This window comes from Narcine bancroftii, chromosome 2 (genome assembly GCF_036971445.1).
Source record: "Narcine bancroftii isolate sNarBan1 chromosome 2, sNarBan1.hap1, whole genome shotgun sequence".
NCBI classification, from domain to species: domain Eukaryota; kingdom Metazoa; phylum Chordata; class Chondrichthyes; order Torpediniformes; family Narcinidae; genus Narcine; species Narcine bancroftii.
The window spans coordinates 69658940-69677000 of NC_091470.1; the positions used below are offsets into that span (position 1 = coordinate 69658940).

An 18061-nucleotide genomic window follows, 5' to 3' on the forward strand; every position below is an offset into this window, starting at 1 on the left:
ACTTCAGTGCTGCAATTAGTACAATCATATTTCATAGGCTCATGGATGAACTGTCCTTGCTGAGACTCAGTATCCCTCTCTAGATCTGGATCCTGGTTTTCTTGATTGAAGGCCACACTCTGTATGGTTTGGCAGCATAACCCAAAGCCCCATCACACTAAGCACTGGCACACCTCAGGACTGCAGGCTCAGCCTGCTACTGTTCATGCTAACTTACAACTGTACTGCCTGATTCAGCTGCAACAGAATCAGCAAGTTTGCAGACGACAACGAGTCGGCCTCATTGTCAACAATGAGTCAGCTTACAAGAGGAGGATGATAGGCTTGTACAGTGGTACAAGAGCAACAACCCAAGTCTCAATGTAGACAAGATAAAGGAGATGATTGTGAACTTCAGGAGGACAAAGGACCACTCCTCCCCACATACCAATGGCTCAGTTGTAGAGAGTGGATAGCACAAAGTTCTTTGGCATCCATTTAAAGGACAACTTATCCTGGACTCAACACTTCATTAGTCAGGAAGGCACAGAGTGCCTTCACTTCCGAAGGAAGTAGAGGAGGGAAAAGCTACCAGCCTCCAGCTTAATGTTCTACAGGACCAGGGGTGCAGTGCTAATTGTTTAGGTGCCGGAACTCACCAAAAACAGCAACAAGGTCTCACTAGACCTGGCCTTGGTGGCCACCATGTGGTATAATTGAGAGGGAATGGCAAAATGAGGACAACCGGTCATGGAAGAAACAGGTACCTTGCATGTCCAGAACTGCACTCAGTGAGGGAGCGGGGCTGCCGCTGCCACCTGGAGACAAGGTGCTGGAGCAGTGCTCTGGTAGCACTGCACCCCTGTTCAGGGTCACAATAGAGATGTTCTTGGCTGGCTGCATCATAGTACGGTACAATAGCTGCAAAGTATCAGATTAGAGGTCAGCACAGAGGGTACTTAAAACTTAAGATCACTGGGGTTCTCCCTTCTCTCTATCAAAAACATCTACAGTGATCATTGCTTAGAGAAACATCAGGGACCAATATCATCTAGCTTGCAGTATCTTTGAGACACTAGCTTCAAGGAAGTGGTACAGGAACACAAAAGCCAGGTTAAGAAACTACTTCTTCTCACAGGCTGCAAGACTGACCAATTCTAGAAATCCAAAAATTTTTAATATATTTTTTTTTTAACTTGCTATTTATACAAGTAGTTTGCGTGGGGTGTCCTGTATGTTTGTGTACACACACTATTGTCAGCTGTTTCATCAGGCTGTACATGTACAATCAGATAACAAAAAACTTGAACTTGAAAAAGGCATTTCAGGATTCTGAAGTTTTAAATTTCAAAACTAGTCCACAGGTACAAAGAGTAAATGGAACAGCAAATTAAATATTGGCACACATTCTGTAGGGTCAAAAAAATTCAAACCAAAGATGCAATTCCATTGGAGGGTGGATCAATTTCTATCTGAAGTGATGTTTGCAGTTTTGGGCACAAAGTCCAAAAGGAAAATTACATCAGGCACAGGACAGCACAATAGAATCATTAGAATGTTACTTAGATTAAATCAAATCCATCAAGTTTAAGGCTGCAATTCAACTGCAGTGTTTAAAGTAAAAAATGTTAAATAGAGAAACCATTTTATTAAAGGAAGAAATCTCAAGATGGATAATCAAAATTAGGGAGTAGGCTTTGGAGAAGTGAAAGTATTTGGAGGAGAAATATGCAACAGGATTCTCCAAAAGATGGCAGATACTTGAATATCTTTCAGGACTGAAAGCAATATTTGTTTAGCAAGTTTCAAAGACAATCCTCTGGATCATAGTCAGGTTGAAGGGCAAGCAGAAGGAAATCAGGTTATCCACCTCTTAGTAACATCAAGTACTGAAGCCAACTGTCAAGAGATGAAGAATAATATAAAGGACATTTAGAAGAGGTTACATTTAAACTCTGATCATGTAATGGTGGAGAGCTTTGACAGTAGACTGCATGAATGTTCAATATACATAACTATGATATGCAGTATTATTTCAAGGCCATAGAGGACATTTTAATGATCATTTACCTGGTCATTCCTCTGCTTTCTCCATGTGTAGAGATACTGTCCTCCAAATATTTATCCAACTGTCTTTCAAAAATTATGATTGAATCCACTGCCACCTTCAGGCAGTGGATTCCAGAATGCAACTCATGACCTTCGTCTCATCTTGCTTCTACTGCACTTGGCAGCAATTTTATTCAATTTATCAATGTCCTAAGCTCATTAAAGCAGTCATACTTTGAAATATCCCACACATCTAAACTAAGAAAATGGGAATCACTCAGTTCCCCAACCCAGGCATCTAGAAATGTTAATTAATATACTCCTCGCTATTCTAATAACCTGAAAAATAAGTGAAAGAAAAATGCACAGCAGGAAATTCTTATTAATGTACCAAATGTTAATAGACTATTCATTTGCACCCCAATAGAACAGTAGACACTCAGTGCAATTTGACAAGCCTCGTTTGATATTCAATTAGAGATTAGATGCTTTAAAAGGTTAAAAGACCTTTTGAAGGTGGATATTTACAAACTTTTCGGAAGAATTAAAACACAAAATCGACTGGTACCACTCACATTGACAAGTAAAGACTTTGAATAAGAGAGAAAGAAGGCCACTGAGGCAATATGGGATGGCAATATAATATCACAAAAGGAAAGCAGGAGAGGGTATCTGCTTGGAATTGTACCAGGCAGTTTATCAGTCCTAATGATGAAACATCAGTTGTGCTTGCTAAAGAAGTGTGGAAATGCTCAAATTAAACCCCATCTTTCCATAGCACAAATTGATTCAAACATTTAAACTAGCACCCATCCAGTAGTTAAAGCAGCACAATTATTTAAAAGATCAAAAATTGTAACTTTCAGATAAATAAGCAACATCTGGAGATAAAACTTTTGCGATACTGAACTACAGTGGAAACATAACATCCCAACTCTTGTACAAGGTGCCCTGACTGATGAAAGCAAGCAGTCCAGACCCCAACTTCATCCTGCTTCACTTTCAGGGAGCTATGCACTTCCCAAACAGTTCAACACTCTCCAAAGCCTGTCAAAACATTCATGCAGACTACTGTCAAAGCTCAATTCCTCCTGGTAAAAGCTTGCAACACTTCTTCCAGTGAAAATTATTTATTCAGAGGTAGACACATTTCAAAAGACCCTAGATAGGCAGTGAAACAGATCATCTTTCTGGCCTCCTCTACATCAATATTATGAGATACCAAGGAGCTGGAAAGTTGATTATTAAGCCATGTGGATCCTTTAAAACAGGATCACTAATAATAGTCCAAATAATCTCAAAAGAATTAAGGGAAGTGTGATCTTTGAATTAAATTAACAATGAATCACGTTCAATAGTGCAAAGTTCTTTATTCATCACAAATCACACTATGCATTTTAATCATACGGGAGGTCCTAGATGATAGAAGGGCTCTGTTTCCAAAATTTTCCACAGGTTGGAAATAAACAAAAACAGTGTGGGCGAGGATCATAGAAACTGGTGTGCCAGGAGAACAAGAAGATGCAGGAAGAGTTGCTGGTAGCCAGCCTCACTGACATTGCAAGGCTTGTCCCAGCTCCGATTGTTGCCACTCAGGGGAAGTAAAAAGTGAAGGCACCTGTTCTCAATTGGCAGAAGATACCAGCAGCCAGTGAATCCACCCTAATCTACCAAATGTCTACAGAATTATCCTGCACAATCCTAAAATAGACCATCTAAAACCTTGCAGCAGCCAATTCATCCCCACACATACCTCTGAACAGCAGGCACAGTAACCCCACCACCAATTACTGCAGGATCCACCTGCATTAGGAATGAAAAGACCAGTCGATAGTCTGCATGGCTTTGTGCATGGGAAATAATGATGCACAAAATGTTATCTACATGGAGTTTAGCAAGGTTTTTGACAAAGTCCAACATGGTAGGTTGGCAAGATCACACAGGAGTCCAGAGAGTGTTTGCCCACTGGATAATAATAAAAAATAGATTGATGGAAGAGGTTAGAGGGAGATAGGTGATGGAGGGTTGCTTTTCCATTTTGGAGGATTGTGGACATGTGTGTTTCAGAGATCAGTACTGGGTTTATTGTTGTTCATCTACATTAATGATTTGGATGTGAATGTAGTTGAAGAAAGTTAGCAGATGACACCAAAATTAATAATATGGACAGTGATGAAGGTTATCTAATAATTCAACAGTTATCTAAATCAACTTGAAAAGATTGAATTGTCAGTGCCATAGAGTATGGAAAAGGACCTTCAGCCCAACTTGGGTCATAGCTGCCAACTTAAGCTAGTTACATTTGGTCAATATACCTCTAAACCTTGCCAATCTATGCAATTTTGATAAGAATTTTCCTCTGACAAGAGCAAAGAGTTACCATTTTTTTATTCCAAGTTAATCCAGGACAGTACATGACAGGGCTTTGGAGAGTATTGAACCCTAGCTTCTGTTTTGGAAGTGCATAGCTCCCTGAAAGTGAAGCAGGATGAAGTTGGGGTCTGGGATGCTTGCTTTCATCAGTCAGGGTATCTGGTACAAGAGTTGGGATGTTATGTTTCAACTGTACAAGATGTTGGTGAGGCCACATGGAGTAGTGTGTCCACTTCTCATCACTCAGCTAAAGGGTGGATGTAATTTAGAAAGAGTCACAAGAATGATGCCAGGACTGGAGGACTTAAGGAAAGGCTGGGTAGGATATGATACTTTTCCCTTTGAGTTAATGATGCTGAGGTAACCTCTGGAGGTACACAAAATCATGAAGGGCATAGTTAAGGAAAATGGTCAGTTATTTTCTCTGGGTTGGAAGTCCAAAACTAGAGAGCATAGATTTAAGGAAAAAAGGGTGGTGGGGAAAGGAAGAAATTTAAAAGGGACCAGAGAAGCAACTTCTTCCACATAGAGGATACGTGGAAGGAGTTGTCAGATGTAGTCGTACATGCAGGTACAAATGTTTAAAAGACATTTGAACAAATACATAGAAAGGAATGGTTAAGTAAGAAGTGGGCCAAACAGTATGAGCTTGACAGGTCAACATAGATGAATTGGACCAAGTCTGTTTGAGATGTACAATTATGACTAAAATATATCATCAATATACTGCTACATAGACAGGTTTAAAACACATTGGCCAACTCCTACATCACTTGATTCATCTCACAGACTCAATTGGCTTAAAAATTCAAAGGGAAAGATTTCCTAAAGTTGAAAATTCCAAAGTCAGGGGTATCTCTGTACTGTTAACATTCATCCTTCAGAGGCATAAAGATACAGAGATGCCTTAAATGGTTTAGTGTTATTACTAAATCAACCACTATTTAAAATGAATAGGAAAAGGGAAAAGGATGGGAGGAGAGGGAAAAGCACATAAAGGGAGTCTGAGACAGATTCCTATAAAAACAAAAGAAGGCTGGTATCTAATTCAAACATTAGAAACTTAACTACTCAGTTATGTGGATTAAATGTCTTCCCATCCTGCTCACAAGTTTCTCTGCTTGCATCTGTCCCCAGGATAGGACCTTCAACTCCAGTACTTCAGAAAAGTCTCCTTTATTTCAAAAAGGAGAATTTTTCTCCCTCGATAAAACCCACATCTGGAGCTCCTCTATTTAGAGAGCAAAGTGCAAGCTAAGGGAGGAGAAAAAGACTATCTACACTGAGCTGGAAAGGGTATGAAACTTAACAGAGGAGATAAAACAGCTCGAAGTAGTTACAGTAAATTTTAAGTGGGTGTCTGAATAAATTCCTGTGAAGTGACTCAAGTATTTTTCAGTCTAATAATACTAAAATTCATCACTGAACTTTTCAAACTGAACATTATCTAGGGAAAAATAACCTTGTTTTCTAACTTTCCCATTTAGCTCACTTCTCTCTAAACCATTCCTGTTTATGTACTTGTTCAAATGTCTTAAACATTACAATTGTACCTATCTGTACTACTACCTCTGACAACTTCATCTATGTGGGAGAATTTGCACCTCTCGCCCTTTCCTTCCACACTGCCCCCCCCCCAACTTAACTTTCTTGTTCTCTTCCCAATCTGGCCCCTCCCATCCAAATTTCAGAACTATTGTAATTGCTGAGGATGAACTAGTATTAAACATGCATTTGTTGAAGAAAATCTTATTTAGGAATTAGCAATGGGTTTAAGCACTTGTTTTTAGACAAAGGGGAAAGTGCTGCCACAGGGGGGGTTTAAAAAGTGTTGGATATACATGACTATTCAGTTAAATGATGGCCGATAGTACAATATCGACCAATATGGAAAGCAAAGCTATTTGAGATGGTAAAGCAAAAATCAGAGAGTAACTTAATTTACTCCAACACCCAGTTAAGGATTCAAGATTCAAATCCTGTCTTAATAAATTGGAAGCCAACATTAGACCTTGTTAATAGGCTATGTAAATACAACAATCAAATGATTTATCTCTTGAATGCATTATAATATTTGCAGAAAAGGGCATTAAAACAGCTACAACCTCAATTTGTTGTACTGCTGTTTTGAATCAAAATTATGTCGTTAACCTCAAGGCAAAAGTTTGTTTAAAAAAAAAACAATACCTCTCCGATACACCCATATTTGATCATAACAGAAGCAGAGATAAGTCAAATGGTCTCCTACGACTGCCCCAGCTTCACAATCATGGATGAAAATCACGCTCATTTTCATCTTCCTTCCCCATCCCTATAACCTTCAATTCCCCAATAGCTCACAAATCTCAGTCTTTAAAACGGATTTCAAATATTCACAACACTGAGTATGAAAACCAAAAGCTTGGCTCAATGGGATGGGCCTGAAGTAATTCGCTATTAAAAGAAAACGAGGGACACCGTGTAGAAAGTCCCAGAGAGCAAGACAGGCAGCTAGACACTCGTGTGAGATTAATATGGAATTTGAGATTGTGGATAACAGCACCATATTGTTTGGTATTCGGGCAAAGACACGTGGAAATTATTGCCAACAACATGGGCGGTCCTAAGCAAAGGCTACTATGGCAGTTCTTTACAAAATTAGAAGCATTTCCAAAATGCACACGTATATTTGCTTTCGTAACCCGATATAAAAATTCGAGATTCAAAATCGGTTGCTGATCATATTGACAGTTTGCGCAATTTTGGGGGACAAGCCACAGTAGAAATTTGACGATGGATTGGAGATCGGACGGAGTAATGGCCTGATGGGCAATGTCCTAAAACAAAGGTAGATCGCCTCGAGAAATCAATTTTCCCCTAAAAATATTTTCCAACATTAACCCATTTATTGTTCAAGGGCAGAAAAGTGTAGCAAATTTCTTGAAAACAATCCAATTACGCGATAATCGCCAACACTGTAAAAGTGTTAAAGTTTTGGAACGTTCCCAACTTTGAATTAACATTGCTTAATAAATTGCCACCAGAGCTGGAGGGGATAAGTCGTTGCTGTAAAACTTTTTTAAAAAAAACCCACTTCCAAAAGTTTAACCAGCGTTCGGTGACACCTGCAAATTACCCGCCCAGTCGCTCAACCGCGTTAGTCGAGCTTGGATTAAAAAATACAACTCGAATTACAAATTGGCAATTCTTCCCATTTCATCAAGCTATTTGTTCAGGATTTCCAGCCAACATTGGAATAAAGAAAAAAAACCATAGACTTCAGGGGTTTTTGAAGGATTAAAAGATCAACGTTGAACCGAGCGCTGAATTGAATCGAAGTCAGTCAAAGCAGAGCATTCATTACAAGTGGTATCCAACATGATTTGAAACCTTAGTCTTTTCAAGGACGGAACTGAAATATCGTTAGAACAAATCAAAACTTTCAAATAGATTACCTCGGAAATGAGTACAGCATAAATCAGCTTCAAGCTGATTTACATCTCAGACCAAGGCCGGTTTATCTTTATAAAGAAAGACAAAGACAGCTCGTACATCAAGGATTGAGCTAATGTTTCTGCGGTCTCCAGAGATTACAATGCCAATTATCCGACCAAATATGAAAAATTGCCATCAAAATTAATTTCTATATTTAAACTTTTCCTTTCTAAACAAAAACGTACCTGTGCAAAATAAAGATTGAGCAGACACAACGTGAAGAACTGCAAACACACAGGGGAACAATACAGCAGCCAGTAAGGCAAAGCTTCCAACTGATTGGCCTGGACACAATTTTTAAAGTAGAATGAAAAGAGGGTAGTCCTCAAACCTGCCCAGAGCAGGCACAGAAACAAAAATACGGTCTGGTAACTGAAGCGCTTGTGCTTGGAGTGCAAAACCAACCAGAGCTGCGCGTAAACGAAGAGAAAGAGCAGAGAGTACAAAGCGGTGTAAACCACGGTCAAGCCGAGCTCCACTGAGGGAGGTACTGCAGTCTGTGTCGGCTTCCCTGGAGTTGCCGTCAGTGAAGGGAAGAGACCGGCATTCGCTGCTGTACTCTGCAGGTACATGGTCACGAGTATCCAGCACTTGCAACTGCCGTAACTACACACCGACATCCTCCATCCATCCATCCATCCACTGCCTCAGCTCCAACACAAAAAAAATCCAGCCTGCCCGCCCCCCACCCCGCCCCCCTTCAGAGCATCACTCCCTGATTGGGGAAGCAGCGTCATTGCTTCAAGTCAATCGAGCAGAAGGCGGGCTTGAGGTCGGCGCATGCGTAGTCAGAAATCAATGTTATGACCGGAAGCGAGCATCTTGATTGACACCAGTGCTCACCAATGAACCGAAAGCCTGTCTCTCGGGGGTCGAGGTAGCACCAATAAGAGAGTGGTAGCAGTGACAATTCGGTTAGAAAGCGACAGTGAGCCTCACGCGGGTTTTGTTCTGAGGCGCTGCGAATCCTCGGCATCAGGTAGGTCGATTTTATTCGCTGCATTTAAGCTAGTTATGGGGCACAGAAAGCATGTCGAATTTTGTTCGCTAACCACAGAGCCTGACGAGCCGCAAGGAGCAGCCAGGCAGCGTCCGTGCAGAAAGAACTGGGGTTAATGTTTCAGGGTGATGTCCATTCATCAGAATGACATCGAGGTACAACGTTTAAAACTCTTCTCCACTAGCACTACTTGAATGTTTCCAATGTTTGCAGTGCGTGTGCAGCAATCGTGTGTCTATTCGTCACGAAATACCTCGGGCAGTGAGAAAGATTTATCTGCAAACGGACGAGTAGGTGACCTACCTTCAACGGCTCCAAAAAGCACAGTTTTCAATGAAAATTAATGTCAGTTAGCACCAAGCATTGACAGCCGGGTGGGGGTGGGGGTGGGGGGGTCGTTTACGACTCTGATAACTACAGGGAAGTAACTTGCCTGTTGGTCTGGTGTTTCATACTCTTCTGCCCGGTGAGAATAGGGAGAAGTGAGTGTCTTTCAGTATGTTGTCTGTCTTTCCGAGGCCTGCGGAATGTGTAGATGGAGGGGAGGGAAGTTTGTGCTTTGTTCTGAACCGTATTCACTACTTTCAGGGGCTTTCTGGAGCAGAGCAGCGCCAATGCCAAACTGTGATGCGTCCAATAAGTCTGCTTTCAATGTAGCAATTGTGGAGGGATAAAGGGGACATGGTGATTTTCTTTAATCTTCTCAGAAAGTGGAGATATTGGGGCACTTTCTTGACTGCCAAATCAATGTGCTTGGTCAGGTCATTGAAGATATTTATTCCTAGGAACATGAAGCCATCTACTCTTTTGACCAGTGCCAGTAATGTGTGGCTTCTGCTTTCTCTTGAGAAATCAGTGATCATCAGAAATGTCTTTTTTTTTTTGGAATGTTTTATTTTTGATTTAAAACAACACAGGAGAATGTTTGCTCCCTTTTAGAGTATTAAACAGTCTCTTTTTTCCCTTCCCCCTCACCCCAAAACAATAAATCAACCAACACATACTAGTTACAAAAGAAAAAAAACCCAACAGAATTACAATGGTTACAAAAAGGTCACAGAAATCATCCAAAGATAACCTAAGCCAAGAAGATACCGGAGCAATCTAAAGTACACAGAACAAACAAAACAAAAAAAAACTTGGGAGTGTGTTGACCGGGTCTCAGACCTGACATTCCAGGACTGTTGTGATTGTAGGTGATTTTTTCCAGGGGAACACAGTTCTGCACCTCCATGCTCCAATGTATAATGTTCAGCTAAGAGCCAGACTTCCAGGAAACCTTTACATTTCCTGGCCACAACCAAAGCAACCTTCACAAACTGAATTTGATATTTGAACAACCTCAAACTCATGTCCATGATATTCCCCAGCAGGAATATGGGAGTCTGCGTCCTGCAGAAAGTCCACCCTTGTGATTTCCACCCCCTCAAAATATCCCATGATCTAACCAAAAGAGGCTCATCTTGGTGCATAGCCAGGTTAAATGTACAAAGGTTCTCATCGCTATGCTGCATCTAAAACACAATTCTGAGATTTCTGATTTTACTTTCTGTAATTTTCGCAGTGTTAGCTACAGCTGGTGCAGGAAATTATATCAGCATTAATGACTGTTGTCATGCTGTCTCGACATAAGTCGAATCAGCACTGCTCATGAATTGTTGTTCCCAAGTCTGACTCCCATATTTGCCTTGATTTATGGAAGCCTAGTTTTGGCCTCTCTTTAGGACAGGGATAGCAGAGATAAATTTATGTGTGATCCCCTTTCAAATTAGAGTTTCCATGTCACTACACACTGGCAGGACCACAGATGGGCCTACATTATCCCTCAAAAAAGTTCTTAATTTTTTTCCAAGTCATCCATTAATTCAGATTTATACAGTTCCTTACAAAACTGTCTAAATGCTTTACTAATTCACAACTTCAAAACAGCAATTTTTGTGGTATTGTTAGCTTTGATCGTCACGTGGATGGGGTATTGCAGTTGTGATCAGATTATCGCAGATAGCATTGTTTCTCCTGATTGAGATAAGTGGATGGACAAAGTTCGAATTGGAAACTTTGTATTCAGCAAGAAATGTCTTGAACCTTGAACAGCTTTTTAAAGCAAGAAATGTAATACCCATTTAAAAACAAATCTTGAAACTTGGACAGTTACTTTATTAAGCAATTTAACAATAAGCCTTGGAACTCTGGTGCGTTTGGCATTAGGCAATCCTGTCTGCCTACGTGCTGTTTTGTGAACTTGGAGGGGGTATCCTGTCGGTGTCCCATCATGTTATTGTCCTTATTCACAAACCTTCCCGACCCTCAGGGCTTACTAACTTCTTGTATGCAGAACTTGCTAATTCTGTCTTCTTTTTCTTTGGCTTGGCTTCGCAGACGAAGATTTATGGAGGGGGTAAATGTCCACGTCAGCTGCAGCCTCGTTTGTGGCTGACAAGTCCGATGCGGGACAGGCAGACACGGTTGCAGGGGAAAATTGGTTGGTTGGGTGTTGGGTTTTTCCTCCTTTGTCTTTTGTCAGTGAGGTGGGCTCTGCGGTCTTCTTCAAAGGAGGTTGCTGCCCGCCGAACTGTGAGGCGCCAAGATGCACGGTTTGATGCGATATCAGCCCACTGGCGGTGGTCAATGTGGCAGGCACCAAGAGATTTCTTTAGGCAGTCCTTGTACCTCTTCTTTGGTGCACCTCTGTCTCGGTGGCCAGTGGAGAGCTCGCCATATAACACCATCTTGGGAAGGCGATGTCCCTCCATTCTGAAGACGTGACCTACCCAGTGCAGTTGGATCTTCAGCAGCGTGGATTCGATGCTGTCGGCCTCTGCCATCTCGAGTACTTCGATGTTAGGGATGAAGTCGCTCCAATGGATGTTGAGGATGGAGCGGAGACAACGCTGGTGGAAGTGTTCTAGGAGCCGTAAGTGATGCCGGTAGAGGACCCATGATTCGGAGCCGAACAGGAGTGTGGGTATGACAACGTCTCTGTATACGCTTACCTTTGTGAGGTTTTTCAGTTGGTTGTTTTTCCAGGCTCTATTGTGTAGTCTTCCAAAGGCGCTATTTGCCTTGGCGAGTCTGTTGTCTATCTCATTGTCGATCCTTGCATCTGATGAAATGGTGCAGCCGAGATAGGTAAACTGGTTGACCGTTTTGAGTTTTGTGTGCCCGATGGAGATGTGGGGGGGCTAGTAGTTATGGTGGGGAGCTGGCTGATGGAGGACCTCAGTTTTCTTCAGGCTGACTTCCAGGCCAAACATTTTGGCAGTTTCCGCAAAACAGGACGTCAAGCGCTGAAGAGCTGGCTCTGAATGGGCAACTAAAGCGGCATCGTCTGCAAAGAGTAGTTCACGGACAAGTTTCTCTTGTGTCTTGGTGTGAGCTTGCAGGCGCCTCAGATTGAAGAAACTGCCATCCGTGCGGTACCGGATGTAAACAGCGTCTTCATTGTTGAGGTCTTTCATGGCTTGGTTCAGCATCATGCTGAAGAAGATTGATAAGAGGGTTGGTGCGAGAACGCAGCCTTGCTTCACGCCATTGTTAATGGAGAAGGGTTCAGAGAGCTCATTGCTGTGTCTGACCTTGTTGGTTTTTGTGCAGTTGGATAACCATGTTGAGGAACTTTGGGGGGCATCCGATGCGCTCTAGTATTTGCCAAAGCCCTTTCCTACTCACGGTGTCGAAGGCTTTGGTGAGGTCAACAAAGGTGATGTAGAGTCCTTTGTTTTGTTCTCTGCACTTTTCTTGGAGCTGTGAGGGCAAAGTCCATGTCAGTAGTTCCTCTGATTGCGCGAAAGCCGCACTGTGATTCTGGGAGAACATTCTCGGCGACACTAGGTATTATTCTATTTAGGAGAATCCTAGCGAAGATTTTGCCTGCAATGGAGAGCAGCGTGATTCCCCTGTAGTTTGAGCAGTCTGATTTCTTGCCTTTGTTTTTATACAGGGTGATGATGATGGCAACACGAAGGTCCTGAGGCAGTTTTCCTTGGTCCCAACAAAGCTTGAAAAACTCATGCAGTTTGACATGCAGAGTTTTGCTGCCAGCCTTCCAGACCTCTGGGGGGGATTCCATCCATACCTGCTGCTTTGCCACTTTTCAATTGTTCAATTGCCTTATATGTCTCTTCCTGGGTGAGGGAGCTGGAGCAGGGCGGAATCTTGGACTGAGCGGTTGGCACTGAAAAGAGATTGGAAGTGTTGTGACCATCGGTTGAGGATGGAGATCTTGTCGCTGAGGAGGACTTTGCCGTCTGAGCTGCGCAGCGGGCTTTGGACTTGGGGTGAGGGGCCGTACACAGCCTTTAGAGCCTTGTAAAAACCCCTGAAGTCGCCAATGTCTGCGCAGTGCTGGGTTCGCTTGGCGAGGCTAGTCCACTACTCATTTTGGATCTCCCGGAGTTTGCGCTGAAGATGGCTGCATGCGCGATGGAAGGCTTGTTCCTTCTCTGGCCAGGACGGCTTTGTAAGGTGAGCCTGGTGGGCAGCTCGCTTCTTTGCCATCAGCTCCTGAATTTCCTGGCTGTTTTTGTCGAACCAGTCCTTGTTTTTCCTGGAGGAGAAGCCCAGTACCTCTTCAGTGAATTGCAGTATGGTAGTCTTCAGCTGATCCCAGAGGGTTTCAGGGGCCGAGTCAGTGAGGCGGATTGCATCCTCGAGCTTTGCTTTGAGGTTTGCCTGGAAGTTTCCTCTCACTTCGTCTGACTGCAGGTTTCCAACATTGAACCTCTTTCTGGGGGCTTTACTGTTCCTGGGCTTTGGCTTGAAGTGAAGGTTGAGCTTGCAGCGAACCAGCCGGTGGTCAGTGTGGCATTCCACGCTGGTGTGGAACACATCTCGTTTGTCTCTTTCTCGCACCAGGACGTAATAGGGAATTGTTGTTGCTGTTGGAATCTCTCTTCAACAAATTGTATGGCCATGTCTGAGACAGCATAGTACAAACCTACTTTGAGTTTCTGCTTTGGATCTTGTCACTCCTCTTCCTGGGCCTCATACTCAATCTGCCATTTCTTTCTCCTGCTTCTAACTTGTTCTGTTACAAAGTTTGGTAGTATCTCTAGTTCCTTGGCAATCTCAGCAGCATCTGTTAAAACTTGTTGAAAACTCTCATCACACCTGCAGTCCACAGGGCAACTCTTAGTCACTTGCAATTGTCTTGTAGCTGAACTTAAACCAGCTTCCTTATTTTGTAGTAGCTTGCTTGTAAGATCGACTTCAAAAAGGATCTTGTACCATGTAACAAGAGATACCACAAACTTGAACTTACAAATTGCATCAGCGAAGGCCTTAGCTTCAATTCGGGAAGTATTGCCAGATGAAACTTTTAGGCTTGTGTCATGAAAGATCTCTATTAAAGCATCATGTATATTAACAAGACGATATCTCAGTGGTCTCAAAGCATCGATATGACTCTCCCATCTTGTTTCATTCAATGGCTTAATATATGGCTAGTTAGAATTTGCTAACACTAAGTCGATGCAGAAAAATGATTATAGATCTGTTGAACCCAACTGAAGAAACTAGATGTTTCCAGACAACACCAAACTGCATCATTGATTACCAAGTTTAAAGAGTGTGCATTGCAGGGTACAAAAAAGGCACATGGTTTTATGTCTCTTTTGCAAGTCATTTTCTTTGCCTTTCATGTTGCTTGCATTCTCTCAATTGGTAATCCCATTTGCTCAGGCTGTCCAAGAAGAGTTTCTGTCATAAAAGCACCTAAAGTCTCCTTTAGTGGAACAAATCCCAGGAAATGTTTTCTGATGATAACTTCAGACATCTCATTATTTGATGGTTTGATTACATCGGCAAAGCATACAATCATTTCATTTGCTCAATTAGGGACACAGTTCAGAATAATTGGATAGTATTTGGCTGAGTTTGTATGTGTTAAAATTTGCTGCTTTATAGCACCTACTAGAAGCTGTTTTGCTCATTTTGGATATCTTTTCCTAGGTAGTGAACCATTCTTTCTTGATCTTTAACTCTGTGCAAATGATCATTCATGATAGGATCAAAACGGGGCAGATATTCTACAAACTTTAAATATATATATTTAAAAAAAAAATTACATTGCTAAATATGTTCAATTTTTCATTTGTATCACGGAATGAGTTTTGCATGCCGAGAACTCTGACCAAAGCAATCAATCATTGCAATATTTGTCACCGATATGTAACAATTACTATCCATAAAAGCCACTTGAAGGCTGGGTGAGACTCTTTATTTCCAAGTCCAGATGTATTTAAATACTTTAACAACTAAAACTTGTAACCACCTACTTTAATGTTCCATGAAATGCCTATAATATTCTATAACGATCTGTAATAACAAACATCTGTTTTAACGTTCCATGTAAATAGTCAACGAAAAAATGAGCTTTACTCACCCTCACTCTTCTATGCTACTGCCATGTGGCACAATGCTTTAATGATCCAAATTTCCGCCCTTAACTATTGTGCATGCGCCAGCCAAACTACCATGCGCAAAACTACCATGCATGCACCAGTCGACCCCAACCTACTGCAGACCTCTGAGGTCTGCGCCCTAGGCTGCTGCCTAGTTGGCCTATTAGTAGCACCGGTCCTAGGTATCATCTTTTTCTGATGAGGTCTATTCAAGACCCTGAAAAGAGCAGGAAAGAAGCTGAAAGCTTGTATTTTCAAGATTACATATCTGGGAAGAAGAGTGTGTGATTGAGGTGGGATGGTTCCTATTAATATATTGCCAGCTTTCCTGAGGTAGTAGGAGGGATGTTTATGGAGGGATGTTCCTTTGATTGATTATCTGATCTTAACTGCAATTTATCAGATCTTTACAAAGATGAGCTCTGTTCTGTTGATTACAATTAATACATTGACATTTACAATCAACATTTTTATATTCTCTGTTACAGACTTCAAAGCATTTTCATTACTCGTTATGTTAATTGATAGCATTAGATATTGGTCAAGGAGTCAGAAATCATTCTGGCAATGGATGCTTGATGCTTTAAATAGAAAATTCTTCTTGTGCAAGCATGTAGCACTGGATTTAAAGATGTGTTTGCTAACTTCATCATTGCTTGTGGCATTTGAACATGGTTTGTGGCTTAGATCTTACTGTTAATTTCTTTTTTATTTCAGATTCATGAAGAATAATATGGTTGTGGATTTCATTTAAATTATTTAAGCAAATCCTGAAATTGTTGTTGCCTTTATTGTCTACTAAAATGGCTCAAAGGCAATGCTATCTTTACTTGGGTTTGTTGTGTGCTGCTCAGTTCAGTGTTCTTCATTGCGTAAGTAAAGAAAATGAGCAACACTTTGTCAATATCCTGCAGTCAGGAAAACCTTCTTTGATATACTTCAAAGGAATAAGTAAGTATTAGCTTGATTCTGTTAAATATTGGAAACCAAATTCTGCATTAGTATTAACTAACTGCTGTCAGAATGGATAGTCTCACATCAAGGTCATGGACATTGCAGAAAATATAAATAACACACCATCAGTGATATGGTATGGGTATTTTTCTAAGTTTAGGCTTAAGGATTATTGTTGAGGCAGTGTATTGTAAACACAAGCCAACAGGAGCAGGAATAGGCCACCTAGCCCCTTGAGTCTGCCCTGCCATTCCGTATGGTCATTGCTGATTTATACCAGGTTTCAAACCTCCTCTGCCCAGAAGTTTGCAATCCTCAATCCCTCAGTCAGTTTTTCTAATGAACTCCTTGTGATAAACCACTGTTATGCGATGATTGGGTGCTGCTGGTTGGACACGCCTCCTGAGATCGATCCTCCCCATAACCCCTTGCATGCTCCCCATTCATCTTGCCACAATCGGTCGATGAGGTTGATGGCTGCTCCAGCCTATAGTTAATAAAAGCCTATCAGTTTCACAACTTCATTTTTTTTGTGATTATTGATGGTGCATCACTCCTTCCACTTCACAAGACAGCCTCCACCATCTTTTGAGGAAGAGAAGTCCAGATATTCGCTGCCTTCTGTGAAAAGCATACTTCTGTTTTAAATGATTGACTTCTTAAAACCATGCTTCCTGGTTTGAAACTCTCCCACTAGTGAAAACAACTACATTATTATACTCCCTGGATCTTGTATATTTCAATAAGATCATCCTTTATGCTAAACTCGCTTAACAGGATAATCCTCTTGAGCCATCAGTTAGCCTGGTAAATCTCTTGCACTACCTCTGTGGTGATACACCACTAGCCTTCTGCAGGGGGTGATCTCCATACCTGCAGGAAGAAAACTGGAGAACAGACCACACCTGGACCGCCTGTCAATCAACCGGCCAGGATATAATCCTGAGCCAGCCCCTCCCGAGCCAGTCACTCAGGAGTCACTAGTACAGCTACCACTGTAGCAGAGACTTTTAACTGAATAAAGCCCGTTGTACAATCTTTCCTGAATTTTGTGTCTGCTTACTGCTGTAGCAGTGCATCAATTTTTTCAGTTAAAAATTGAGATCTGCTGTGGAAAAGCTCCTAACCGTTGGGAGCCTAGAGATTGACCCTCGCCACCCAGAAGCCCAAGCACATTTTGAAATTTGGAGGCATGCGGTCGAGGCAGTCATCCAGGCACACTCCTACATCGTGAACTCTGATCAGAAGAAACTCATGGTGCTCCGCACGAAGTTGGATCCCTCAAAGACTGCACCGAGTACCTGGAAGCGATGGCTACCCTGGAGCCATGTACAAAACACCAACGAACGTGGTCTATTCGGGCCAAGCAGCCAGGTGAGACAGGCGAAGCCTACCTGGGAGCCCTGCATGAGCTAGCTCGTCCATGCCTGGCAGAGCCCGGGGTGAACGAAAAAGTTGAGAGATTGGTAAGGGATGCCTGCGTTCAAGGTCTGTGCTCGAGAGCTGTCCACCAGAAGTTACTAGAAGACGGTATCTACTTCCTGGCCCAAACTATAGAGGTAGTGCACTCCTTGGGGGCTGCAGCGCCGAAGCCTTCAAGTCCCAACTTCCCCAAGCCTCTGCATGGATAGCTCAGACAGCAGCCGTAACTCAGGGACCGCTGGTAAATGAATGCTTTGCTGCCGCAGGCACCCCACACCCATGTAAGTACTGCGGGTCCCAGTGTGGGTCAGATCGACGATTGCGCCAAAACTGCCTGGCGAGGAACCAGTTCTGTTTGTGATGCAGCAAGAAAGGCTACTATGCAAAAGTATGCCTTTTGAAACCCACT

The 18061-nt window shown here is 42.2% G+C and overlaps 2 protein-coding genes across 7 annotated transcripts in view; one reads left to right on the top strand and one right to left on the bottom strand.

Moving 5' to 3' along the window:
• Positions 1-8514, bottom strand: part of gpr137c (G protein-coupled receptor 137c) — a 33303-nt gene extending 24789 nt beyond the window's left edge. For all 4 annotated transcript variants that reach the window (XM_069917025.1, XM_069917026.1, XM_069917024.1 and 1 more), the window contains exon 1: positions 8061-8514. In XM_069917025.1, coding sequence (XP_069773126.1) covers positions 8061-8510 — 450 coding nt within the window. In that variant the 5' untranslated portion in view covers positions 8511-8514. The remainder of the gene's footprint in view (positions 1-8060) is intronic.
• Positions 8515-8767: 253 nt separating this feature from the next.
• txndc16 (thioredoxin domain containing 16) overlaps positions 8768-18061 on the top strand; it is a 134211-nt gene continuing 124917 nt past the window's right edge. For all 3 annotated transcript variants that reach the window (XM_069917022.1, XM_069917020.1, XM_069917021.1), the window contains exons 1-2: positions 8768-8854; positions 15994-16227. In XM_069917022.1, the coding sequence (XP_069773123.1) occupies positions 16080-16227 (148 nt within the window). In that variant the 5' untranslated portion in view covers positions 8768-8854; positions 15994-16079. The remainder of the gene's footprint in view (positions 8855-15993; positions 16228-18061) is intronic.